The sequence below is a fragment of the Marmota monax genome, unplaced genomic scaffold (assembly GCF_021218885.2).
Source record: "Marmota monax isolate L192 unplaced genomic scaffold, Marmota_monax_Labrador192_F-V1.1 WCK01_AAM20220418_F8-fsc00026, whole genome shotgun sequence".
In the NCBI taxonomy this organism is placed as follows: Eukaryota; Metazoa; Chordata; class Mammalia; order Rodentia; family Sciuridae; genus Marmota; species Marmota monax.
In genome coordinates, this window is record NW_026693108.1 from 1,177,986 (window position 1) to 1,204,908 (window position 26,923).

Below are 26,923 nucleotides of genomic sequence, written 5' to 3' on the forward strand. Positions count from 1 at the left end.
AGATAGGCTTATACAATCAGCTACCAGAATCTTTGGGGATGTAGAACAAGTGATGCCATTAATAAAACAACTAGCCTACGAACAGGCAAATAGATGGTGCAGGGAGGCCATTAGACCATGGAAACATGGAGATTTAAAAACATAAATTATGTAGAGACATTAATGAACAGGGGCAAGCCTTGGCAGCTGCAGTACAACAGGCTTTAGGTGCCAGGCCAAGAACATGCTACAATTGTGACAAACAGGAATTTTAGAAGGAGTTGCTCCATAGGAGTAGGGTTTAACAAAACTGTATGATCAAAGGGGTAGAATACTGGGTATTTGCCCACGATGCCATAGAGGAAGACATTGGGCTAATGAATGCCATTCTCAAACCACCATAGAGGGTCCTCCATTATCAAAAACGGACAAGGACCAGGTGTTTTTCCACGATATTGTGGAGAAAAGCATCGGGCTCCATTGCCAAAAAACCGACAGGGGGGCCCAATGCTCCGGGGCCCACAAATACAAATATACGGGGCACTGGAGGAACCCAGCAACACCATGGAGGAACCCAGCTACACCATCAGGGTAGTGCTCAGGACACATTATCCATTAGATCCCTCATTAGACAAACCAGAGGGAGCGCAGGTTTGGACATTTGCGCCTCCGCCAGAGCAGTACTAACTCCAGAGATGGGAGTTCAAATCATTCCCAAAGGGGTAAAAGGACCTCTTCCCCAAGGAACAATAGGCTTATTATTGTGACGCAGTTCTTCTACTCTAAAAGGACTTATGATAAGTCCTGGGGTAATTGATCCCGATTATGAAGGTGAAATACAAATTATAGCCAGTTCTCCAAAGGGTATATCAATAATTTCACCAGGAGATAGAATAGCGCAGTTATTAATAATACCCCGCCTACATGATAAATTTTCCAGTAGTACTATAGAAAGAGGTTCCAGGGGATTAGGCTCCACAGGTGTAGATTGGGCTATGCTTTCTTTAAATTTAGATTCTTGCCCAATGCTAAAACTAAATATTTAAGGACATGAATTTAATGGGCTACTGGATACAGGTGCAGACCTTAACATCATATCTCGTCAAGAATGGCCAAAACATTGGCCATTACAACAAGCCACTCAAACGCTTCGAGGCCTAGGAGTGGCGACTAATCCCCATAGAAGTGCAATGGTATTAGGTTGGAAGGATCCTGAAGGATGTGAAGGAACTATACAGCCATATGTATTGGATCATCTTCCCGTAAATTTATGGGGACGAGATGTCCTAGATCAATTAGGTTTGACATTAACAAATAACATCAACCCAAATGTGCCCACTATTAGGGCTAGACAAGGTTTTAGGAAAGAAAAAAGATTAGGAGAACAAGAACAAGGTATAGCGGCACCAATTCAAATAGATCAAGAAATAGATAGACATGGATTGGGTTTTCAGGAGGTGTCACTGAGACTTATTTGGAAATCAGAAAGACCATTATGGGTTCCTCAGTGGTCCCTGATTAAAGAAAAGATACAAGCAGCCCATGACCTGGTCAAACAACAATTAGCGGAGGGACATATACAACCTTCCATATCTCCCCATAATACTCCCATTTTTGTCATTAAAAAGAAATCTGGCAAATGGAGATTATTGTAAGATTTAAGTGCCATTAATAATGAGATGGTTATTATGGGACCTGCTCAATCAGGGATTCCCCAATTGTCTGCTTTGCCAAAAACCTCGTATATTTTAGCTATAGATATTAAAGATTGTTTTTTTTTTTCAATTCCAATTCATCCTGAGGATAGTCCACGTTTTGCATTTACTATCCCTGCACTAAATCATGAAGGTCCTGATCAGAGATATGAATGGAAAGTACTCCCTCAAGGGATGGCTAACAGCCCCAAGTATGTGTCAAATTTATGTTAACAAAGCAATCCAGCCACTTAGAAATCAAAATCCTGAACTACAAATGTTTCACTATATGGATGATGTATTATTAGCACACAAAGATAAAAACACATTGCTAGAATGTTATGCCACACTTACAAATTTATTTAAAAATTATAATCTAGAGATAGCAATAGATAAAGTACAATTAAATTTTCCAATTAATTATTTAGTAGTTCTATTATCCTCAACCATGGTCTGTCCACCAAAAATTCAAATACGAGTAGATCAACTCAAATCACTTAATGACTTTCAGAAGTTATTAGGAGACATAAATTGGATAAGGCCTTATCTAGGCATACCAACAGGAGAGTTAGGACCTTTATTTGATATCCTGAAAGGTCCATCAGATCCAAAATCACCCCGCATGTTAACGCCTGAAGCAAGAAAGGCATTAAAAATCATTCATATATGGAAAATATGCATTTGGATAGAATTGATATAAGTTTGCTCTTATTATTTATTGTACTACCAACAAAAAATATTCCTACAGGAGTATTTTGGCGAAAGGTCCATTATTGTGGATACATTTATCTTATTCTCCTAACACTATTCTTACTAGGTATCCTGAGGCTGTGGGATAATTGATACTCAAAGGAATAAAAGCAGCAAAGAGAGTGTTTGGAATTTCTCCCAATAGAATTATTACTCCATATACTATGGATCAAATTGATGAGTTAGCTAATGAGTTAAATACTTGGGCAATAGTCATGTGCAAATCTAATATTTCATTTGATAATCACTTACCATCTAACCCTTTGTTGTCTTTTTGGTCGTCACATCCTGTAGTTTTTCCAAAAATGACAAGAAAAACACCTATCTTGAATGCTCCAAAAATATTCACTAATGGGTCAAATAATGGTACAGCAGCAGTAGTTACCCCTGATCAAACTTTTACATTTTTTAGTACCCAAACAATCAGCTCAAAAGGTAGAGCTTAATGCAGTATCACAAGCTTTTGTGATGTTTAAAGATTCTGTACTTAATTTATTTTCTGATAGTCAGTATATAGTTAATGCTATAGTATCCCTTGAAGATGCTGGTAGGATTTTCCCTTCCTCTACTGTATTCTCTTTGTTTTCCACTATACAAAGTCTAATCTGGGACAGAAAAGATCCATTCTTTATAGGACATATCAGGGCACATACAGGATTGCCTGGAGCCCTTAGTTTGGGCAATGATTTAGCAGATAAAACTACACATGACATACATATTTTCTCTACATTTGAAGAAGCTACAAATTTTCATAAAAGGTTTCATGTTAATGCTAATACTTTACAAAAGCGTTTTAAAATAACTAAGGAACAAGACAGACATATAATAAAACAATGTCAAAATTGTGTGACATTTTTACCACAAGTTAATCTTGGAGTCCATCCTAGAAGACTGATACCTAACCATATTTGGCAGATGGACGTCACATACTTGCCAGAATTTGGAAAATTAAAATATTTGCATGTTACAGTTGATCCTTCTTCTGGATTTTTGATGGGCTCCCTTCATGCCGGAGAAAAATCTAAAGATATTATAGCTCATTGCTTACAAAATTTTGCCACTGTGGGCATTCCAAAACAGTTAAAAACAGATAATGGCCCTGGCTATACTTCTACCTCTTTTAAGCAATTTTGCTCATCATTTGGCATTACTCACATAACAGGAATCCCATACAATCTACAGGGACAAGGCATAGTTGAAAGAGCTCATCAAACTATTAAAATGTACTTATTAAAGCAAAAAGAGTGAATTTGGAAGGGGTATATATCCCTCAAAGATAAACTTAAAATAACCCATTTTACTCTAAACTTTTTAAATTTGGATTCATCAGGGCTTAGTGCTGCAGAAAGGCATATGTGTCCAAAATATGTACATAAGCCTAAGGTACTTTGGAAGGATATTCTAATAGGACAATGGAAATGTCCTGACCCAGTGATTGTCTGGGGTCGGGGATCTGTTTGTGTGTTTCCACAGGGAGAACAGCAGTTGATTTGGATTCCAGAGAGACTAACGAAAGCGATTTCTACAGACCAAAAAGAGGATGATTTGGCTCAAATCCATAACAGCTGATATCCAGAACTCTGGTTTGGCTATCCTTACATCTGTGACAGTGGTTTTCCCACACCAGGAAGCTAATGAATAATGAACACCATTAAGGCCTATTTCAGATGTAAGAAACCTTGGGGCTTGCTTGTGGGAATACCTTCAGACCCATAGGCAAGTTACAGGAAAAAGGATGGGATATCAAAAGAAGAGTCAAACCCAGGTGGTAACCAGGGTGCTTTTTTCAATCTATTTTATTATTGCCCTTTCCCACATCTTGAAGTTTTATTTTGTTTTTTGAGCTCATATAGACCTAGGTTAATGTTTTTCTGATCAGTTTTATTTTTTGACTGTGGAGTTTTTAAACATTGCAATGGAGATTTCACCTGTGAAATGCTACAAGGCTTTTTCTATTATGTGTTGTATGTATTGTGTTATGTGTGCACACTTGTGTTATGTGTTGTTGTCTGTATGTGCGTATGCCCATATATCATATATGAGGAGCGCTCATGAAAAAATGGATCCAAATATTTTTTTTTATTCACTGATTTAAACGGTTTAATTTAAATTGGGTAAACAGCTGTTGAGGATTGTTTTAAAATGTGGTTAACAGATCTGTTTGTTTACTTTCACCTTTCCTTTTCATTATATCCAATTGTATTCAGGATACTAAATTGTTTAGAAAATTGCTTTTTTTTAGTGCCCGCTAGAATGTTACGTAATTTTTTCTTAGCCATCATTGCCAGAATTCCTATCTTCATCCCAGTGCCGGTGAAGACATCTTTTAGAGCATGACTTAAAACCAAACTATAGCTTCTGCGATAGCTATCACAATAAACTGTATAAACTGATACATCAGTGAACAATAACTTAAGAAGTGATGCTCAATCAAGGAGTCGATTTACTTTTGGAGGAAATGGATATATTAATGGATTCCTCAACTTTGAACTGCTTGCAGAACTTGCCTGGACTATGTATCACTTGTATGCATTGTGAACTATGTGTTGGTGTAGTGAATTGTGGTAGTGCCGGGGTATCTTTGCTGATGATGTCATCGGTGGTACAAGTTTTCTAAAACGGGCCGTCAATTGGCTTGGTGTCATGGCATTTTGTATCCTCCCCTTTCTGCTTGTAGCAGGTTGTTTATGGTGTTTGTGTAAAAACTACTATCCACAAGTATGGCTAAATGCTGGGCTGGTAGTCAGTGACGGGTTAGATCCAATTGCAGTGGTACCAACCTAAGACAGGAGGCTGACGCCTGAGGTCAGCTCATCCGATGATGGGTAAGGACCATATGTAGTATTGGACAACCTAAGACAGGCATGGTCCCTAAGCCACATACTTGTTGTTTCATTAAACAAAAGGGGGGAGATGTTGAGAGCCACGGCCAGGTCAAGATGGTGCCTGGCATTTTGCCAGAAGGGGCGGCTCCTGCTGCCTCGGGTGCCCACCACTTTTGAGTTCTCGTGGAGTTTTCGTTGAGTTCTCGTGGAGTTTTTGTTGAGTTCTCATGGAGTTCCCGTTGAGTCTCGCGGAGTTTTTGTTGAGTTCTCATGGAGTTCCCGTTGAGTCTCGAGTGGAGTTCGCGGGGGTTCGGGAATAAAGTTCGTTCCTGCTTGAATCTACAAGTGGTTCGTGACCTCCTGGTTGTTTGTGCCCAGCCAGACTGTGGCAATAATTTGCACCCTTTGGCTTCTCTTTCAGCTGATGTAGCCCAACAGTTCCAGTTTGCTGTGCGAGTTATTGGCAGCAACTTTGCCCCAACTGTTGAAAGAGATGAATTTCTGGTAGCTGAGAAAATCAAGAAAGAACGTAAGTATTTTTTTTTTAAGTGTTACATGCTGGCTTTTGAAACGAACATGTTCTGAGTTTTGGAACCACAGCCAACCCATGGCTTTTCTCTTCCGTGACAGAAATTGGGGGGACTTGTTGCTTGCTGTCACTCCTTTCACATGATTTGTGCGTGTAACTGAATATCTAGATTCATTTATTAATATGAAAATTAACAAGCTGTTTTGATTTTTATTTTAAAAATTGACTATTGTGGTTTACTCTAAAATGATGAAATATCGCTGTGTATCTTAACAAAATGTTTTGTAAGGGTAGTTTTTAAGTCAGGTAAACTGTCATGAATGTTGTACTTTATTGTCCTTAGAATTTAGGATTCAAGGTATTTTTACTTTCCATCCTTCTTTTCAGGTAGGTATTATTAACTAGTTAAGTTGATGATAGTTTGCCTCACTGCTAATTAATATTTGTAAGTAAATAGACTCTAAATGATCCCATTGTTTCTGTTTAGCAATTTTCACATAAATGCTTTGACTCCAGCCTAATATTTTCCATATTTTATAAGTATCAGAGAGTTTTTCAGAGCCAAAGTGTCACTCCTTTGTGTTGTTTTAGCATAGATGAAATAGTGGGTTTTGGCGTGTGATGAACATGCCTGATTTCTTTCCTCTCTTTTCAGTCATTCGGCAAAGGAGAGAGGCAGATGCTGCATTGTTTTCAGAGCTCCACAGGAAACTTCATTCCCAGGTACGCTCGGGTGGGAAGAAGCTGCGTTGGCAGGTGTGGCGCTCATGGTGAGAGTCAGCCCATGAGTGGGGAGGCCTTCCTAGTGGACGGAAATACTTGGACATTTTGGTGGTATCACAGCAAGCTTTTCTATGATCATTAATGACTTAATTGTAATAATGTTCCCTGTATTTTTTTAATATTTATTTTTTATCTGTAGTTAGACACAATACCTTTATTTTATTTGTTTTTATGTGTTGCTGAGGACGAACCCAGGGCCTTGCATGTGCTAGACAAGTGGTCTACTACTGAGCCCCAGCCCCTTTCTAACACCCCCTGAGTGAATTTTAGCTGGGTTTCATGTGAAGTTGCTTATGAAGATGAATGGAGCTGGACTGAAAAGGACTCAGAAGGCTCTAGGGTTGTGTCATGGTCTTAATGATGCTCTGAGCAGGCATGCTGGTCCACACAGCAGTAAAAGCTCCCCTCGGATGCACTTTGTTGTGTCCTAATTTGTACCTTTATAGGGAGTTATTTAAAAAATTTTGAATGTTTTGTGATTGGTACTGACTCTTGAAAATTAATGGTTTCTCTAATCTGATATATATATATACACACACACACACACATATATATATATATATATATATATATATATATAAATATTTATTTTTTAGTTTTAGGTGGACACAACATCTTTATTTTTTTATTTTTATTTTTAATGTGGTGCTGAGAATCAAACCCAGTGCCTCATGCATGCCAGGCAAGCACGCCACATCCTCAGCCCCTAACCTGTTATTTTTATGAAAGACTTTGCCAATAAGATGATTGAATGAGAGGACTGGGTGTAGCTCAGGGGTAGAACTCTCTCCTACTTATGCATAAGGCCCTGGGTTCAATTTCCAGACCTGCAGGGAAAAAAAATTATAGGTGAGATTTCTGACTATAAAGGAACTGAGTTCACTAGCTTTCTCTGTCCTTTTGTAGAACAAAAAGTGAGTTCAGAGAAGTTTAATGCTTTGTTTCACAAATGTGAAGTTGAAACGACACAAATTGTGAAGTTTGGCATAATGTGACTAGTAACTAAACTCTTATTTTTGAATCTTCATCTCTCTACATATATTCTGTCCTAAGTCAAGCCTAAATGTATGTGCTGTGTGAGCATTTTAATTCCAAGAGGGTATCTCAGAGAGGGTGGTTGTGCCCTTAGCACTTGGTTTGTTCAGGATAAACAGAGAGACAATAGGGTGGGAGGGTGTTCTCATTCCTTAATTCAGATCATTTTACTTGGATTCACGGTTTTAAGTGTACTCTTTCATCTTTGATAACATTTACAAAGTGAGAAATAGGAAATTTTTTTGTACATGCATTTCTAGACAGATTGTTTCTAACAGTGATATTATTTGTTTTTCTTAAATCTTTTTTTTTTTTTTTTTTTAAATAATTACTTCTTGGTGTTGGGTGTTAGAAAGATGTACTATCAGGTATCACGTTCCTGAGATGCTTAGCCTTGCTGGGATCCCCACCTGGAAGATCTCATCTTGTGAAACCTGTGTGTCTGTTGATATAGGCCATTGGAAGAAAATATGTTCAGGAACTTTGTGATTTAAAGTGGTGGTTTTCCGTTAGTTACATTCTACATGACAGTAGAATGCATTTTGACATATTATACATAAGTGGAGTATAATTTCTCCTTTTTCTGGTTGTACATGGTGTAGATTCACACTGATTGTGTAGTCATATATGTACCTAGGGTAATAACATTTGATTCATTCTACTGTCCTTCCCATACCCCCTCCCCTACCTTCACTCCCTTCTGTCTAATCCAAAGTATCTTTACTGCCCCCCTCCCCCCCCCCCCCATTGTAAGTGAGCATCCACATATCAGAGAAAACATTCTACCTTTGGTTTTTGGGATTGTCTTACTTCGCTTAGCGTGATATTCTCTAGCTCCATCCATTACTGGCAAATACCATAATTTCATTTTTCTTTAAGGCTGAGTAATATTCCATTGTGTATATGCATTCTACTGTCTTGTATAACTAATGAGAATAAATTAAAAAGTAAAATAGTTGTTTCCCAGAATTTTGTTTGGAATTTGATGTTTGTTTCTTTCTAAACATCAATATTCTGAAATGATGACTGCCTTCCTAGGGCTAGCCCAGAAAACTAACTTGGGTGATTTTTTTACATTGTGTGGCTGAAACATAAAAAATACCAGGAGATGGTAGCATAACACTAGTCATTCAAGTGCAAAGTAGCCATCCCATCTTTTTTCTAAAAATATCTGGCTCCAAAGTACAAATGTTGGTATTTTTTCTATCCTGTCTTCTCCGTGTGGGACCCCTTCTGCATTTGCTATGCCTGCCATGGAAGGAAAGTCTAAAGTACAGCTTGCTGTTGTGGTTTTTAGCTCTAGAGAAAGGAGGGTCCAGGTTTGGGGTGGGGACGTGGGACCCTGAGTGGGTATAGGTGTGACTGGCAAGGAAGGGCTGAGGACAGGGGAGTGGCTTGCTTGGGGAATAGAAGCACACTGCAGCTGGGACCAGGCAGGAGGAGGCCTCGGTGGGGGTGGGCGCTGCCCCGCAGGACGCTACGCCAGCCATGCTGGTTCTGGTGGGGCAGCTGCTCTGGTGTTCCCAGATCTTGGGGTGTCTGACACATCTCATTTAAAATCTCGTTTACACGCAGCCCCTGAAGCTTGATGCCTGAATCGAGGCCTCTTGGCTTCTGGAGTCCGCGGTGGCAGGGGTAGTTTAAAACATCCTTGCTAGAGCTGAGACTGTTTATGTTTGCACCACCAGGTCCCTTGCTTTCTGCCCTCTGGCTCCAGCTGGAGGTGGCTGAGGCCCCAGCCAGAGTGGGGAGGATGGAGGCTGTGCCGAGCTTCCTGGCCCGTGGCTTGGCTGTCTTCCTGCTCCTGTTTCCTAGTTACTGTCTTACTCAGTATACATCAGGTGCTCATTAGGTGCTTCTCAGTAGCTGACCCTGGCTGTTTGACACCTGCTCTTCTCTGTTGAAGCTGTCAGTCACGGGGTGCAGTGGCACACGCCCGCAGTCCCAGTAACCCCGGGGGTGGGGGTGGGCTGAGGCAGGAGGGTCACAAGTCTAGGCCAGCCTGGGAAGTTAGTGAGACCTGCCTCAAAATACAAAGAGCTGGGTGCAGCTTAGTGGGAGAGCACCCTGCATTCAGTCCCAACACCCCCTCGCCCACTGTGGTTTTTCCCCTCTGTTCAGGAACCCCTCTTTGGGAGAGCGGGCGTCTGGACCTGCTCTTCGTTGCAGAGGAAGGGCTTTCCTCTGGCCATGCCCACTGACACCTTCAGTCAGATGTTTCTTAGGAAAGGCCACTGGAACTTGCAGCCAGGCATCCTCAGAACTGAGCGGGGCACGGTTCCTAGTTGTGCCTCTGGGCATCCCTGCGCTTTCTCTTTTGTGTCCCCTCTCTGGTGTGTGCTAACTCTTAGGCTACTGCCATCTTGACTCCCGAGGCTTGTGGGCTGTTCCTCTCAAGTCATCCTCTTTTGGAGTCGGGCAGACCTGGGTTTGAATCCTGGCTGCAGCATTGTGATGTAGGTGGATTATTTGGGCTTGCTGTCTGTGTTTCTCTCATTTGTGGAATGAAGTGAATACATTCTGTTGTGGCAAGGAGGTGTTGTAGGTGAAGTACCTGCATCCTGTGGACCATCTCTAAATGGCAACTGCTGCTATTGTCTGACTGCTCCAGAATCTTTAGAGAAGTGGCATCTGGGGGAGAGGTTGCCTGAGTGCTAGTGTTGGCCTGAGCAAGCCCCTGAGCCCCAGGTCAGGTGCCCTTCAGGGGGTAGTGTGCTCCCAGGTGTGTGTTCCCAGGTGGCTGCCGTCTTCCTGCTGCCTCTAGCGCCTTGTGCACCCCTCCATGAAGCAGGGTGTGCTCCCTGCAGGAGGCCTCCGCAGGCTCCTGTGTCCTGCTCAGAACTCTTCACCCCTTCCAGCTTGCACTCTGACTACAGTTCCCGTCTCACCTGAGTGGCCGCCTTTCTGAGAGCCCTGGGTGCTGTTGTGTAATCCGCCTGCTTGCTGTAACACAGGCTGAGACTCCATCAGGGCCGGGGCTCTTTCATTTTCTTGTTGCTCAGCTGGGGAATTGGTTCAGTTTCTGGAAAATGTTTATGTAAATCAGTTTTATAAGTTAGTAATTTAAATACCTGGGATGAGCTTATTCTTCAAATAAATTTTCGGGAATGTTTTATATAACAAAGAGTCTGCATGCTGCAAGTGTTCATGGTCTGGCAGTGGGTCCCGTAGATGAAGGTGTCTGTGTCTAGCCTGTGTGTCCAGACGTGAGGCTCTGGAACAGAGGAGGTGCTGTGCACATTTGAGGTGAAGCAGGTTGAGGTTTGGCTGCGAACGGGGTTGAGGACCAGGATGAGTGGAGCAGGACTGGAGAAGAATGGGGCCCAAGTGCCAGCCCTCGTGGGGACATGGGGCCAGTGATCCTAGCAGCCAGGTGCTGTGCACAAGGTCTGCATGCTCCTGAGGCTTCTCACACTTCAGACCTAAGCGAGACATTGATAAAGAAAAAACAACGCGTGTCTTGTATGATGGCATTTGTCCTATGATCACTGTTTGGGAGGTTCTTCAGATTTTTTCAGAGGAGACAATACTGCTATTCAGAAGTAGGGTAATGTCAAGATTCGTTCTTATTGGGAACTTTGGAGTTTGTTAGCATGGTTAACATGGACCCAAGGATGTGATTCGGGAACATTATCTCCAGCTTCTGATGGTAGCTGTACTGATGACATGTGAAATGAGTACAGAGTGACGTCACCAGGGGAATTTTAAAATGCTTTTCTATTTTGGAAATATATTTAGGAGAGAAGAAAATAAAACTGAAAATTATATGAAATAGTTCTTTTAGTATTAATTTTTTTCTTAACAGGGAGTTTTGAAAAATAAATGGTCAATACTCTACCTCTTGCTGAACCTCAGTGAAGACCCGCGCAGGCAGGCAAACAAGGTGAGTGTCCCTGGTGTTGGGACGGTCTGTCAGGTTCGGAAGGAATCAGCCTCTACAGCTGAGAAGATAGCAGAGAGCAGGGAGCTGGCTTGGCCATTGGGGTCAGGCAGTTTCTTTTTTAAGGGCCTTTTTAGTCAGTGTGCAGTTTCCTTAAGCTCTATTTTAGGATTATGTCCTTCTCCTGTAACAGTGTGCGGCGAGCTTAAGTTGTGGTTTTAAGATTGGGCTTTGTGAGTTACCACTTTAGCACAGATGCATGGAAGGCCCAGGGGAGTTCCTTGTGCCTTTCTTCAGGTGTTGGGCACACTCCTCTTGACGTCCCAGTGGGCTTCATGCTGTCACACGGCTCCGTCATGCCTGTGCTGTTTGTGAGAGTGCCCTGGTTCAGTCCAGAAAAACTCGTCCTGCAGACGTGAGAGTGCCCAGGCTGAGGAACGGGGTGGGGTGGCTGCATGTCTCTCTAAAGCCTCGCTGTGCGCTGTGGGCTCGTCACCAGGTGAGGTCCAGGATGCAGCCTGGCTCACGTTTCGCTCAGCCTGGAGTGGGGATGAAGTGTTTGGTCATCAGACGTTGTGGTGGTTGTGGGGCTTTAGAGACTTGTGAAGCTTTGTTAGTTCTGGCTATTAAAAAGCATCTTGCTGAAATTATTTAATAAATGTGAAATTCAAATCTAATTCCAGCAATGGAGGAAGGGGCATGCCAATGCCCTTTCAGGTTTGGGAGAACCCGTCTGTGGTCGTGCATCCCCTCACCTCAGTGCACTTCCATTTCAGGTGTCCAGCTATGCCTCGTTGTTTGCACAGGCATTGCCGAGAGATGCTCATTCCACTCCCTACTACTGCGCCAGGCCTCAGTCCCTGCCCCTGAATTACCAGGACCGGGGCACCCAGGCGGCGCAGAGCTCTGGCAGCCTGGGCAGCAGCGGCATCAGCAGCATCAGCGTGTGTGCCCTCAATGGCCCTGCACCTGCGCCCCAGCCTCTCCTCCCAGGGTAAAGCATGCTTGCACGCACACTCTCCTGGTGTAGGAGAGCTGAGGTGTCCCGGGCTTTCAACCAAGCCTGATATTGCACCATAGGTCGCGTCTTCAGGTCATCACCCTGGCCAGTTGTGTTGGGCTGGTGATGAGTAATACTCAGCAATAATTGATACCGTTGAATTATCCTCAGGCAGACGGTTCTGGCCAAGGTAGTGCCTAGGAGCGGGGAACCTTGGCCCCCCGGGGTTGCACAGCTGTGAGGTAGCCTCTGGAGTGGAACATGCCATCCACTCTGGTTATGTTTTGAGGGAGTGTGAGCTCATGACTGAGAATGAGGAAGGTGCCAGTGTCTTTAAGAGCTTTGTTAAGATCCAATCTTAAGGATGTTTCTTGTGCAAGTAATCAGATGGCTTTGCTTTTTGCTATTGTTCATTTCTGGAAATCTCAGTAAAACAGATGGTCAGAAGTGGGTAATTTTCTAGAACAGTGATCAGGAATCAATATCAGATATATGGCGTTTCCCACATGGGCACAGTAGAATCATAAATTGTTTTGTAAGATGAAAAGTCATGTTCAAGGAATCAGAAGACAGAACATATGCAGCACATGGGTCACACGTGAGCAGTGTTCTCTAGGGGCTCACTACACATCTACAAACAGCCTGCAAGAGAGCGAATCTGAAGTTCTGGTCTGGCCCAGAGTGTAAGCTGACACTCTCATTTGTGTCTCAGGATGTGGAGTGGTTATTGTGATGATTCAGAAAGTCATACAGCTAACTTTTAGAATTAGTCTCTAAGTCTGCAGCTGTGTTCACAGACACAGTCTGAGTGAGTGTTGTTGGCTTCCCCCGTTGAGGACAGGATCAAGCACAGCCGTTCTGGGACTGCCCTTCCGTGTCTGCTTCGAGCAGCCTGCAGGGCTCTGGACCTCCAGCAAGGGCAGCAGAGCTGCTCGTGTCTTGCAGCCCTGGTAGGGGCACTTTTGTTGGGAGTGTCCTAGTGTATGTCGTTGGAAACTTCTGTCAGGTCCTTGGATTTCTAGGAAGCAGCTGTGAAGTGTTCTCAAGTCACTTTGCTACCTTGACCTTTGCAGCTTGCCTTCCATTTCTGCATTTTCCCATCTTCCAAGTTGATTGAAATTGCAATGTCTTTTCCCAGTGAGCACCTTGAGGGCGGGAGGTGATTGGGGCAGGCAGATAGGCGGGTTTCAAGTGTTTAAACCCCTCTGCTCAGGAACTGTGGAGTGAGTGAAAGGTAGTGATCGTGAAGTAAAGTCCACTTCCACTCTTTGGTTGAGAATTCCAAAGTGGTAATTCGTGGGTAATGTGTTTCATGTATTAAAGAGAAATGGTTGGGGAAGAAAGGTGTGTGTGCAGGGGTGGGTCCAAGTGTCCATGGGCTGGGACTGGTTGTGGTGATGTTTGATTGGGTGAAGTCGTGGGGTCTCCCATCTCATAAAAGGGTTAATGTGATTCAGTGTAGCAACTGAAAGGGAATTTCTGGGATGCTTTCTCCTCAGTGAGTTGCATGGTCACTTCAAGATATAAACCTTACTTTCTTTTTTCTAGACAGTCTCATCAAACTCCGGGAGTCGGGGATTGCCTTCGACAGCAGCTGGGGTCACGTCTTGCATGGACTTTAACTGCAAACCAGCCTTCTTCGCAAACCCCTCCCTCAAAGGGTGTCTCTAGTGCTGTTTCTCGCAACCTGACGAGGTCGAGGAGAGAAGGAGAGACGGGCGGTGAGTGAGGGGTCTAGCAGCTCTCTTCCCTCCCTCAGCACCTCTGTTCCCAGGGGTCTTTCCTTTGTGTCGTGAAGGTACCTGATCGGGCCCAGCATCTTAGGGTGTCACCTCATGTCCCCTTTTTTGTCCTGCAACCCTCTGCTTCTCAGCCAGTGATCACAGTCCTTTCTCATCCTGCTGTCCCTCCTGGGAAGCCCCATCAGGCTCTTTTCCTGTCTCATTCTGTTCTTCCTGGGCTGGCCGCTCGGACCTCCCCATCTGAGATACATGAAGGTTGTCTGTCTCTGTCACAGTCCCAGTGCTTAGTGCAGTGCCCAGAGCGTGGAAGAAACTCGGTGACAGTTTGCTGGATGGTGAAAGGAATATCAGTGTCCTTCTTGAGGCACTACATAGAGCGGGCTTCCCCTCTGGTCTGCAGCCTGCTGCCTCTGAGGTTGCTCAGAAGGCAGGCCAAGGACTGCCTTGGAGCTGTGAGGGTGTCCAGGAGCCTGTGGCCTTTGCAGCAGGCTCAGTCCCAAAGAGGTCTGCTGTTTAACAGCAGCTTGCACAGGCATGTTGCTGGTGCTTAGTATGCCAGCGTCTCGACCTGTCAGTGCTGCTTTCCACTCCTGATCCCTGGCCAGTGCCTTTAGCCTGTGTTCTTGACAGAGCAAGAGTGGAAGTGGACTTGCGAGGTTTCCTTGATTAATCCATGAGAATTAGGAGATGGTCAAAAGAAGAAAGGGCAGGGGATGGGTGGAGACCACCCTACTCTAAACCCCGACCTGGGGGTAACTGCATTGAATACATAGCACTTGGTTGAAGAGAGAGTTGTTTTTAAAAGAATCCTGTTCAGACTGTGTGCTGCTTGTGAGAGACACATTGGACTCAGGGTGGAGGGTTGAAGTAAGTGGATGGGAGGCACCCATCTCATGGACACAAGCCGCACAGACGTGTGCCTGTGTCGCTGTCTTGGACTTCGCTGGGCAGGACCGGAGCCGAGGCAGAGGGCCTTTTCCTCCTAAGGAAGACATGGAGTCCATGTCCTGTGTCGTCCTCCCTCTGCACCCCCTCCCCCAGCAGCTTCACGTGCACAGAGCATGATGGCAGAAGCAGAGAGAAGACAGACTGACCCGCAGTTACTGCTGGAGAGGACTGACAGTCAGGTGGCCTGGGTAGCAGCTGTGTGCGGTTCAGATAGGACTTGAACTCAGCTTGCTGCAGGTGGTGTTCGTAGCACGTCCCACCCACTGTTGGACGCACGCCCTGTGCTCTGTTGGGCTGGCTCTGGGAACACTGATCCCAGGTCATGTCTCTAGGCCTCTTTCTCCTGCACCAGTATCTTGGACTGTGGGTGCCTCTGCCTCCTTATCCTTATTTTGGGCCTGTCTCCCAGTTTGACTTACGTTTGTTCTAAGGAGTCACAGCGAGCAGAGGCTTGTTTGCACTGAGAGCTACTTTTCAGTGGTGTGGCAGGACCCAGGCTGGAGTGCGTGTTGTGCAGGGGACCTGCGTGGTAGAGGTCACCTCTGTTGGTTGTCTCCTCTGGTTGGCTTATGCTGCTGGCCTGTTGGTCACATGGAGCTTTGTCCTTCAAAGTGGGCACTTCATGGAAGAGGGGCTCTGTTGCCTTTCAGAAGGCCCGTTTCTCCTAAACTCACACCTTTTCATCTTAAGCTTGTTACAAATATGTAACCCAGAGCTAATCATGTCATGAAATTTATTTCATCTTAAAATGTGTCTGTTAGTGATTACTGTCTTTAAAAAATCATTTTACAGGTGCTATGGAAATTACTGAAGCAGCTCTCGTGAGAGACATTTTATACGTCTTCCAGGGCATAGATGGCAAAAATATCAAAATGAGCAACACTGAAAATTGTTATAAAGTGGAAGGAAAGGTACGGTAATGAGTGATCTAGTTTAAATATTCAAAAAGAAAAAAAGTGTCATAAGTCCAAATAGTAAGCTGTTTCCCTTCCAGGGTGCTCCTGGGGCTTTATGGAATTGGTGCACCAGGCCGGTCGCACCGGGAGGCCCGTCGCACCGGGAGGCCGGTCGCACCGGGGGGCCCTGGCCTTTTCCCTGTCCCATCTGGCTCCAGCTTTGGGCAGTGCTTTCTTCTTTTCCTTGGGTTGGCCATGTGGCTGCAGCGGTGCAGTCAGAGGTGCCTGAGGACAGAGGGTCAGCTTGGCACTTTGCCATTGACACAGGATTCTCAGAAGATCAGTCATGGCCACAGACAGGCACCGCACAGGGTGACGCCATGGCTTCATACTCCCTCCAGGGCTCCCCGTTCCCTGCTGGCCCTGTGCTGTCCTTGCCCTCTGGGGTGGTGCGTTAGTACTGCTCGCTTTCACATGCTGAAGCCTGAGAACCATACTGTTAAGAGTACAAGTGGTCGAGGAGAATGATAGTGAAGACTCCAGTATTGGTTCTTCATTTTTAACTTCTGATGTGTTTCCTTTTCAGGCAAACCTAAGTAAATCTTTGAGGGACACGGCAGTCAGACTTGCTGAGCTGGGATGGTTACATAATAAAATCAGAAAGTACACTGACCAGAGGAGTCTGGACCGTTCCTTTGGACTTGTAGGTCAGGTATGTTCATTACTGTTATCTTTGAAAATGCTTAGATCTACTTAAGGTCTGACTGTGGAAATGGCTACGAGGAGAACCCTTTTCGAGGTCAGCCCCCTTGGTGGTCGGTGATGGCATCAGTCAGGGTGCATGTGCTCAGGGAGTGGAAAGCATGCCAGGCGTACACAGAAGGACCAGCCGTTGCTGTAAAGGGCCCACAAGTGGTGGGCTTGCGAGTAGGGAGCCTGGGAGGAGGGCCTGCCCCATTGCTGCTGCCACTGCTGAGCAGCAGCTCCCAGGACATGGCCGACGTGACATGCAGTTGTTCTGGGCAGCACCTGCGTCCATGTCTGCGTGCTGCAGGTGCTGGTACTGGGAGCCCATCATGCCGCCTGGGGCTGTGGTCGGACTCTGCAGAGGAACACCAGCTGCCTCCCCCTGCTGCCTACAGGAGCCTGGCAGGAAGCAGCAAGTGTTTTCTGACTTATAATTGGACACAATGTCTTTATTTTGTCTATTTATTTTTATGTGGTGCTGAGGATTGAACCCAGCGCCTCACACATGCTAGGCAAGCGCTCTACCGCTGAGCCCTAGCCCCAGCCCCAGCCCCAGGCCCAGGAAGCAGCAAGTTTGAGCATGTTTCCACAGGCCCTCCTCCTCTCAGTGGTTTAGCAGAAAAGATTTTGCCTACAACTTGATTCTTGGGTAGTGATTATTACCAGTGTTACCTCCAAAAATTTATTGAGAGAATCACAAGGCGGCTGTGTACTGTAAGCATAGAGTGACACCATAGCACAGCTGGTGAGGAGCAGCATGGCAGGGTGGCATGGCTGGTACTCGAGATTGACTGTGCTCAAGAAGTAATGACTGATCTGGTTAGAAGAATGGTTGATGCTCTGGTTAGGGCGATCTTATGTGCCAGTTGGGGGGTCCTTGTTATGTGGTTAGTACCCCCTTTGAGTCTAGAAGTGTCTGGCTCTCCCACGCAGGAACCTTAGGACTCTGGCGAAGGGGCCTCAGCTGGCTGCAGGCTGCCCTCTGAACATGTGGTGCTGAAGCACTCCTGGGCTTCACAGTTAACTTATGTAATCCTGTTCATACTCTTCATGACTGGTGGTGATTGGATGGTTTCTTGTGGTCAGGATTTTTTTCTCTATTTCTTAAACTTTTGGGTGTGTGTATGTGTGCCTGCCCTGAGGTGCTAGGTGTCGCCTTCCTCGCTACAAAAACACTCAGGGTCACTCCAGGGGAACTGGGCTGCACAAAATAACCACACAGGAGACAGAGATACCTTTTTTTTGGGGGTCTTGTGACGGCTCCTCGTCAGGTCACTTAAGGGTCTGCAGAAAGAGAGAGAGAGCATGTGCTGAACCCTTTTATTGAAGAGAAGCCATTCAGTGAGGCAAGGGGTCAGGTTTCAGGGGGCTGAGTCTAGCTACGTGATGTCAGTAGGTTGACATCTAGGAAGGCCACACCCAAAGGCAGAGCAAGAGAAGGGGACACACAAAGGGCGTTTCCATGGAACATTCTATCCCAAGCAGGGCAGAGGGGTAATATCACAAAAGAACAGGTGAGCGTAGTTCAATCCATGGGGTGACACGCCTATGTCTGAAGATGCGTCCTCAACCTTTGGGACCAGGGCAGTGTCCAGGTCACTGCAAGATGTAGTGACTGTCAAAGCCTCTTCACTCCAGGATGGAAGGCGCGAATCATTCCGAGTGGCTTCCACAGCTAGGGCAGGGTTTTGTACCATGTAGTTCTGGGCCTGAGTAAATGACATGACTTTTCCTTTGTGGACATTGCCTAAGGAGATGGACCCTCAGTTCATTAAGCACCTGGTGCCCACCCTGCATCCCGTGCTTCCTTCCTGATCTCATTTGCCTCCAAGGAACTGATGCCACCCAGGCTTGGGACAGTGGGGTCTGGCCTTAGTTGGGAGCCAGGACTTAACCCTAAGGTCTGTGATTCCCCAAACTAGAGCATTTTATCTTGAAAGTCTCTTTTGAAATGTTTTGTGTTTTTAAAATCAGTATTTTAATGTTTGTTTTTAGAGCTACAGACATGAAAGTATTCTTAGTAGTTCCCAACCCACAAAGCATAAATATAGCAAAATAAACCCTATTTTGTGTGATTATAATTGTTTTAAAATATGCAGGGACGTAAGGAGCCCGCGTGTTCAAGAGAACAGGCTCTATCTGTTGCAGACCGTGTCTGGTGGGCCGCTGTGGGAGGTAGAACTGCCCCAGGGTGTGCTCTGTCGTAGCCTGCAGTTTGTGCCCAAGGTCTGCTCGAAGGCTGTGCACGGGTGCAGGGAGCCCTCCTTGCAGCGCTGACAGTGCCGCCTTGCTGTGGCTGCTTGTCGGCCATCAGTGGGACAGAGGTTCAGAGCTGTGGGTGGGGAGTGAGCGGTGCAGGCCAGAGCACAGCTGGGTCAGTACTGAGTTACCACTCTTTAAATTTTGCCAATTAAGAAACTTAAAGTTAGGTTTTAACGCTAAAAATCTGAGGGGACATGGCCTAAAGCAAAGGCTCTTTGAAGTGACTGCCCTTCAGCTTCTTGAAGGCCATGCTGCAAAGTCCACGCTGTCTTACTAAGGACTACCCCTTTCCTGTCATGTGGAAGGGCTCACTGTGGGGTCAGAACTGTGTGAGGACATTGGCAGAAGCAGCATTGAGGTAGAACTGCCCCTGGGTGTGCTCGCTGCCTCTACTCTGGCCCTGGCCTCTCCGGGGCCAGGGTGGGGGTGGGGGCGGGGGTGGGGCACCCCGGTGACTCTCTGCTCCCCACAGAGCTTCTGTGCCGCTCTGCACCAAGAGCTCAAGGAGTATTACCGCCTACTCTCCGTTTTACATTCCCAGGTAAGCTGTTTAAAAATTTTTTGATTTCTTCCTGATTTGAAGAGTTAGAAAATTAAAACCACATAGACAGTTTTTTAAGTTACTTTATACAATACTTTTAATGATTGTATTTTGTTTCATAATATGATTTGTTAGGTCCAAATGGCTATAAAGTCTCTTTGTATCCTAGAGCCCATTAATTGTTAATTTTCAGGGTCTTGTCTATCATTTAAAGACCCTCTGTCCTTGAAAGTACTATCATTTTTTTCAAAGGGGACCTTTGGTTTAATCACAAGTGTAGTTTCTTTGTGTTCACTTTGTACTGTTTAGAATTAACTTAGAATTTGTGCCTAAACTTTTCCATGTTGTTTTTCAGCTACAGCTAGAGGACGATCAGGGGGTGAATTTGGGACTTGAGAGTAGCCTAACACTACGGCGCCTCCTGGTTTGGACATATGATCCCAAAATAAGACTGAAGACCCTTGCAGCCCTGGTGGATCACTGCCAAGGTGCTTCTGTGTCTGTGTGTGCCTAGATGTGTTCTGGTGGAAGGTCGTCTGCAGGGCAAGCCATCGGTGCGCTTTAGTACCCTGACCCTTTGCATCCTTAGCTGCCAAAAGTACCTTCATTGAATGCAGATTAATAGACACGGCGCCTACAGGGAGGGCGACTCGTGGCCAGTGTGGTCCCTGTGTGTCCTTGTGGAGGCTTAGGATGTCCCCGAGGTGAAGGCCAGGAGGGGAGGTGTCACTGCATGTGTTCTGGATGCCAGGACCCTCCTGTGCTCCTCTCTGCCTGGCCTCTTGTTGGGCAGCCTCCCTGCCTCTCCCTGTCGTCCTCATTCCTCTGAGGCAGGGTTCTGCCCTGTTCTCCACCTGTATGGTGGCGTTCCTGTGTATGTGTCCAGCTGAGGCCCTCCCGAGCTCTAGCCTCTGTAGTTTTGGCTGCCTGCTGGACATTTTCCCCTCACAGTTTGTCCCAGCTTGGCCAAGACCCTCTCCTTTCTCTTTTGTGATGTTGGGATCCTGGTAGTTGTTACATTCTAGGCTTCTTAGGACTTGATGGGATGTGAAGAGCCAGCCATCTGCCCCTGGCAGGAGCTCCCCACACTCCGCCATCTTCTGCTGTATGGTTTTCAGGACCTGAGCTTACATGTCTGAGTCCAGGTTTATCAGCATGCAGTCTGTGCCCGCCTCCCTCACCTCCTGGCACTTCTCAAAAAGGTTTTTGAGCACAACAAATAAAACTCTGCTGTTGGTCCAGTTACTGCACACCTCCATGGCTGGGTCTCTGCAACATCCTCCTTTCTCTTGCAGTCCCCCATCTCTTCTAGTATCAGTGGGTCACCTAAGTCCTGCTGCTGTCCTCTACCTGTCTGACCTGTCCTCTTCCCATCTTGGTGGCACTGCTGCTGTGAGAACCACCGACAGATCCTGGGTCCCAGGCTCACCACCCCTGGTGCACACGGCAGAGCAGTCTGTCCACAGCAGTGATGCAGGGCAACATGAGCCGCTGTGTCACTTGGGAAGCTTCCTGCACCTTTGCTTCTGGACCTGAGTTTGCCACTTGCCTGCTTCAGCCTGCACTCAGGGCTGCTTTGTTTGCGTGAAACAGGGTCTTAGATGGTGCTGCTGCTGGTTAAGGGTGAAGAAAGTGAATTGAGACTAGCGTAGTGAACTCCAAAACAGTGTAGAACGTTAGTTTCTTAGAACTTTAGTTCTTGTTAATCTTACATCATGCTGAATTACAATACGATGTGTGACTCTTAGCGTGGCTCAGTCAAGAAGGCATGAAAAGCCACGTAAGATCTAGATTTTGTCACCAGTCACTTGTTGCTACTCTCTGAATTGAAACACTTGTTAGCAGTCAAAAAGAGGGAAACCACTGATGTTGGGTGAAGCCCTGGGCAGGGTCTTGATGTCTTGGCCTGATGCATTGCTTATTGCTGCTGTGTCTAGGTACCAAAGTGGTATAGACCGAAGAAAGCAGACACGCTTTATCTCAGTTACTTGGCCATCTTTGGTTAATGTTAAGTGACAGGTTTGTGCTGTGAAGTAAACTTGGGTGTTGTGTTTTCCCAGGAAGGAAAGGAGGTGAGCTGGCCTCTGCTGTCCATGCCTACACGAGAACGGGAGACCCCTATATGAGGTCCTTGGTGCAGCACATTCTGAGCCTGGTGTCTCATCCCGTGCTCAGCTTCCTCTACCGCTGGATCTATGATGGGGAGCTTGAGGACACTTACCACGAAGTAAGGAGGAGTGTTTGGTGCCGAGGCTGGGGGCAAAGGGTGCGGATGCTCGGTGACTCCTCCTGGTTCCCCACCATTTCCACTCCCTCTGAGCAGGATACACCATACTTCACTCAAGTGCCGTGAGCATTTTGTGCTGTGCCGAAAAGATAGTCTTGCTGAGCAGCAGAGCTGTGTGTGGCTGGTGGGAAACTGCTCTCCAGCTCCAGGACTGAGAGACTCAGTGAGTCGGCCCACTTGCCCAGACTTCTGTCGTGTGTCTGAGTGGTGCAGCCTCCCGTGTCCATTCACTGTTCCAGGAGGCCCCTGGGTGCACTCACTTTGCCCACCTGTGGTGGGCTCTGCAACATTCTCCTTTCTCTTGCATCCCCTATCTCTTCTAGTATCAGTCGGTCACCTAAGTTCTGCTGTTTGAAGGAAGCAAGTTAATTGTATAGTGTATATTTTACCTTTTGGAAGTACTGTCAGTTCTGCTATAATGCAGCATGTGAATTCTTAAAAATCACTGCTGTGCAGCTAGGCATGGTGGCTGAGGCGGGAGGATAGGAAGTTCAGAGGCAGCCATAGCAACTTGGCCAGACCCTAAGCAACTCAGTGAGACCCTGTCTCTAAATAAAAAAATAAAATAAGGGCTGGGCTGCAGCTCAGGGGTAAAGTGCCCCTGGGTTCAATCCCTGGTACCAGGGGAAAAAAAAAAAAAAAAAACTCATTGCTATGCAAAGCCACACGATAAAAACCAAAGGGCTTTGTGGGAAAATAGGGTGAGGATTGTCACACTCAAAAACATTTTCAGGAACATTAAGAAAGCAAAAGCAGGAACCTAAAAATAATTTACACCTGTTAAGTGGTTAAGAGATACATGAACCTGCAGTAAGTACGGCATTCACCTTGGAACAGCTCTGATGTTTGCTGTGGAAGTGGGCATGGGAGGGCTTGGGTCCATCTGTTCTGTGAAGTGTCGGGGGCCGTCTGACACACAGAGCACCTGGGAGGAAGGAAGGGGGCCGAGGGCTGTCTGTGCGTTTGTCCTGTGGCTCTGGCTCTGCCTTTGGCTGCCATCCTCATGGCACGAGGTGCCCGTGAGCAGATGTGAAGCTGTGCCGCTATTGCCGTTGTTTTTAAGACACGTGCTAGAGCAGAACCAGTGGTAGATGGCGCTCTGTGCTTTGGAAGCCTGTGGTGGGCGGTACGTGGGGGTGTGGTGCCAGTGGTCAGTGTGCCTCGGCTCTCTGATAACGCCGGGAGGGCCTTTGTATTACCATATGTTATTCCACCACATGAACAGACCGGTATTTACTCAGCAGATCTCCTGTTGATGGAAATTGTGTTTTTTGTAGCTTTTCATCTTAGGAACATTATTCAAATAAATGTCCTTTTTTGTGTCTCCCAAATTTCTTGGAAGTAGGTGTGGAGGTGGAACTCTGGCTGGTGAGGATGCATGCCTTAGGTTTTGATTCTGCCCTTTTAAGCCCTCAAGTGGGTGTACCTCAGGTTCAGCATCCCTAATTTGAACGTTCCAAATCTGAAATCTGAAACTGAGTGCTGTCATGATGCCACCAATGGAAAATTCCACACCTGGCCACGTGACAGTTCACATGAAACAGGCACTCTGTATGCTATCGACAACGACCTTCATACTGTCCACACAGTGCATAGGAAACGTAAATGAAGTTAGGTGACACTGGAGTCCCATCCCGAGGTACCTTATGTATATGCAGACATTCCAGAGTCCAAAACAGATCCAGTGTTCTAAACGCTTCTGTTCACAGGCACTTCAAACCAGGGCCCCTGGCCCGTGCTGGTGTCCTGGGCTTCCTATTATCAGCTTACATAGGTGTTTCTGAGTGCAGTTAGGCCGCTTGGCTGTGCAGGGAGTGTGTTTTGTATTTATAGTGAAATTTAAATCCTTTTTGGGTCTATTCTGGAAAATATTATGAAGTTGTTTGTTTAGTTAAGAGTTTCAAGTGAGACTTAAGCTTTCAGGATTAAAGGGGTCTTATATTCTTGGGCTGTTCATTTCTTATCCAGTAAGATGGGAGGTAGGGGGAACTTGCAAGTGTCTGCCTTTGCTTTGTTTTTGGTAGAGTTAATGCATTTGAATTCCTTTATTCTCCAGTTACAGGATGAAGTGAGTTTTGGATGGTGTTTTCTGTGTAGTTGAGGTGGTGCACACCTGTAATCTCAGTGACTTGGGAGGCTCAGACAGGAGAATCATGAGTTTGAGGCTAGCCTCAGCAATGTACCAAGGCCCTAAACAACTTATAAATAGGGCTGAGGATGTGGCTCAGTAGCAAAATAACCCCCCCCCCCCGCCACCACAAACACCCATGAAACCAAAAGAAGCCCTGTATAGTTGATTATTTAAAATGCTTGTTAAATCTTCTGACCATGATCACAAAACAGATTATCTATACTTTAAAAGTATGTCATTTTCGAGTTTAGGTTAAGAAAATGAAAAATTGAGTTTCTTTTTAAGGTGTATGAATATATGTGCAGGGCCCGGGTTCAATCCCCAGCACCAAAGAAAAAAGTTCTGTGTGTTCAGTTTTGAGGCTATCTTTTTATTACCCATTAAAATTGTACCTTACAGAACTAAGAGGTTATTTTTTAGAGCAATCTTTAAAAAGATTATGAAAAAACTTGATAATTTTACGACTATTTAATGAAGAGTCTGTGTTCCCTCTTCTCTATCTGGTGATTAATACATGGATTCTAACCCAGCTCCGGGCAGTTTCTGCTCTCCCGAGCCCTTGAGGTGCAGTGCCCGAGTTCCTTGCTGAGGCCTGCCCTGCCCAGCCCTGCAGGCCACGGGCGTGCTGCTCCCTGCTTGTCCTGCTGCTTGTGAGGCATGCCGTACTGGGCTCTGGCCTGGCCGCCCTCCTCATGGCTCTGCGCCCTTTAGCCTCCCTTCCGTCTCCAGAGGGGTGTGGTGGCCACCCTGCTGGGGTTCCATGAGGACGAGGTTTGAGCAGACAAGTGGTGAGCGTGTAGATGTCACCCGAGTGAGGCAGCCCCAGCAGAATGGTGGGTTCCCCGAGTCTCTTTTGTCCCTAAGTCGGCGGCCTTTCTCTTTTCTGTTTGTACGTCTCCATCACCCTCAATTTCTGGAGAACCCTACGTTGATACATGTTCATTTAAACTTTTGATGAGCTTTGGAAACATTCTCTTTAGTTGACTCTTATGTACTCACTGAATGAAATTGGTAGTTTGTAGAGGGTGTGTTTGATGGTTATGTGGCTAAAATCTGAGAATTCTTCTTCATTTCCAGCATAGGTTAGTATGTCCTCAGTCTGGCTACTGTGAGGTTGAATTTCTATAGTCTACAGTTGACCCTGATGGTGATACAGGAGCTTATAATCTTTTATTTCCTGGTAGATTATTGGATGTCTGCACAAAGAAATGCTACTTTCTGTAATCAAAAGAAAGATAAAGACATCAAGAAAGAACTTGGAAAAAGGGAGTAGGTGTAGAGGTGGAAGCCAGAGCTGATCAGGGCATTACTGCAGTGAGAAGAATCGCCAGCTGCCCTGCTTAGCAGGGAGGTCAAGTGAGGCCATCCAGCTGGGGGACCAGAGGAGAAAGAAGGAAGGAATGTGAGAGGTGCCCAGGAGACTGCGGTGCGCAGATCTCACGCTCTGCTGTGCACGTCCCGAGTCGGCACTCTCAGTGGAACGGGGAGGGTTCTTAGGTCATTTTAAGAGGCTGCTGTAAGACAGCATAGGAAAACGATATGCCAATGTCTTATGAATGAAGATACGAAGATCCCCAAGAGAATACTGGAAAACGGAACTCATGGCATATATCAAAAGGACTGTACCCCTCAGCCAAGTGGGGTTTACCCCAGGAATGCAAGGGTCCGGCCTAGAGCCGACTGCGTGACACCACACTCAGGATGAGCAGAGAAGTCAGAAAACACCCCCCACCCACCACCATTGGTGCTAAAGGAGCAATTGAAGAAATCCAACATTCTTCACCTTAGGAACGCACAGACTAACTAGAAAGGAGCTCAGCCAGCAAAGGGCGTCTATGAACTGTCACAGACCACGAGCCTCTGGGATCAGGAACAAGACGGGGTGTCTGCTCCCACCACTCCTGTTAGCATTGTGCTTCAGGTGGGGGGAACAAAGCATCCAGGTCGGAAAGGACCAGTAAGTGCTCTCTGTCCCAGATGGCCAGGTCTTGCAGATGCAGGCACCGCACTGTGAGGGTACCTGGGCGAAGGAGCCTGAACCTCACATCTAGGTGCTCCCAGCAGCAGGTGTGAGATCAGTAGCAGGAACCAGCTGTGCTCCTGTGCCCCAGCAGTGTACGTCCACATGGGAGACCGAGAAGATAGTCACAGGCAGTAGGACCCCAACAGGCAGGAGGCCTGGGGTCAGTTTAGCCAAGGAAGTGCATGTCTTGAGCCTGTACATGCTGTGTCTGTGAGTTTGCTGCCTCCAGGACTTCTGTTGCACGAGTGTCTGGGTGTGTGTGTGCCTGTCCCCTGGCATGGTCACTGCGGTGTCTCCGACGGGTGTCCTGAGAAGCAGTCTCACCCTGGCCTTGGCCTGCATGGCTGGTGAGTGAATCTTCAGAGGTCTGTGTTGATGGGTCTGATTCCTAGAAACCAGTTGCTTACTGAGAAAATCTCCCTCTTTGTTTCTGTGTTTAGTAGGGGAGCCTTGGTGTTTCTCCAGCAGCGAACGACATACCTTGGTACAGTTAGCTTTATTTTCCCTTGATTCTGTTAGGTTTAATAGTGAAAATCCAAGACCTTGAGTGGAAAAATGCATCAGTAAAGTAAAAGCTTTGCATCTGTATTCTGACCTTGTTTTTCCTCCCTTGCTGCATCTCTCTCTCACAGGGTTAATTATGTTCTGAAGGGCCCCGTCTTTGTGTTCATATTGGCTGTTTGCCGGTAGAGTGACTGCATGTTCCTTTGCCCCCAGAGGAAGCAATGCGTTCATGACTTCTGAAGATGACCGGATTGTCTGAGCTTTTTATAGCTGAAATTAAATTTTCTTATTGTTCACGCTGATAAAAATCCGGCTGCACTCCAGCTATTAGGATGAATTAGTGTGTTGTCCATAAAAGCTAGCTCTT

The 26,923-nt window shown here is 46.2% G+C and overlaps 1 protein-coding gene across 3 annotated transcripts in view; it reads left to right on the forward strand.

Annotated features, from left to right (window-relative positions):
- Positions 1-26,923, forward strand: part of Tubgcp3 (tubulin gamma complex component 3) — a 68,579-nt gene that overhangs the window by 9,412 nt on the left and 32,244 nt on the right. For all 3 annotated transcript variants that reach the window (XM_058582718.1, XM_046454892.2, XM_046454893.2), the window contains exons 2-11: positions 5,670-5,777; positions 6,433-6,500; positions 11,401-11,478; positions 12,252-12,469; positions 14,024-14,196; positions 15,958-16,076; positions 16,648-16,773; positions 19,543-19,611; positions 19,967-20,099; positions 21,672-21,838. In XM_058582718.1, the coding sequence (XP_058438701.1) occupies positions 5,670-5,777; positions 6,433-6,500; positions 11,401-11,478; positions 12,252-12,469; positions 14,024-14,196; positions 15,958-16,076; positions 16,648-16,773; positions 19,543-19,611; positions 19,967-20,099; positions 21,672-21,838 (1,259 nt within the window). The remainder of the gene's footprint in view (positions 1-5,669; positions 5,778-6,432; positions 6,501-11,400; positions 11,479-12,251; positions 12,470-14,023; positions 14,197-15,957; positions 16,077-16,647; positions 16,774-19,542; positions 19,612-19,966; positions 20,100-21,671; positions 21,839-26,923) is intronic.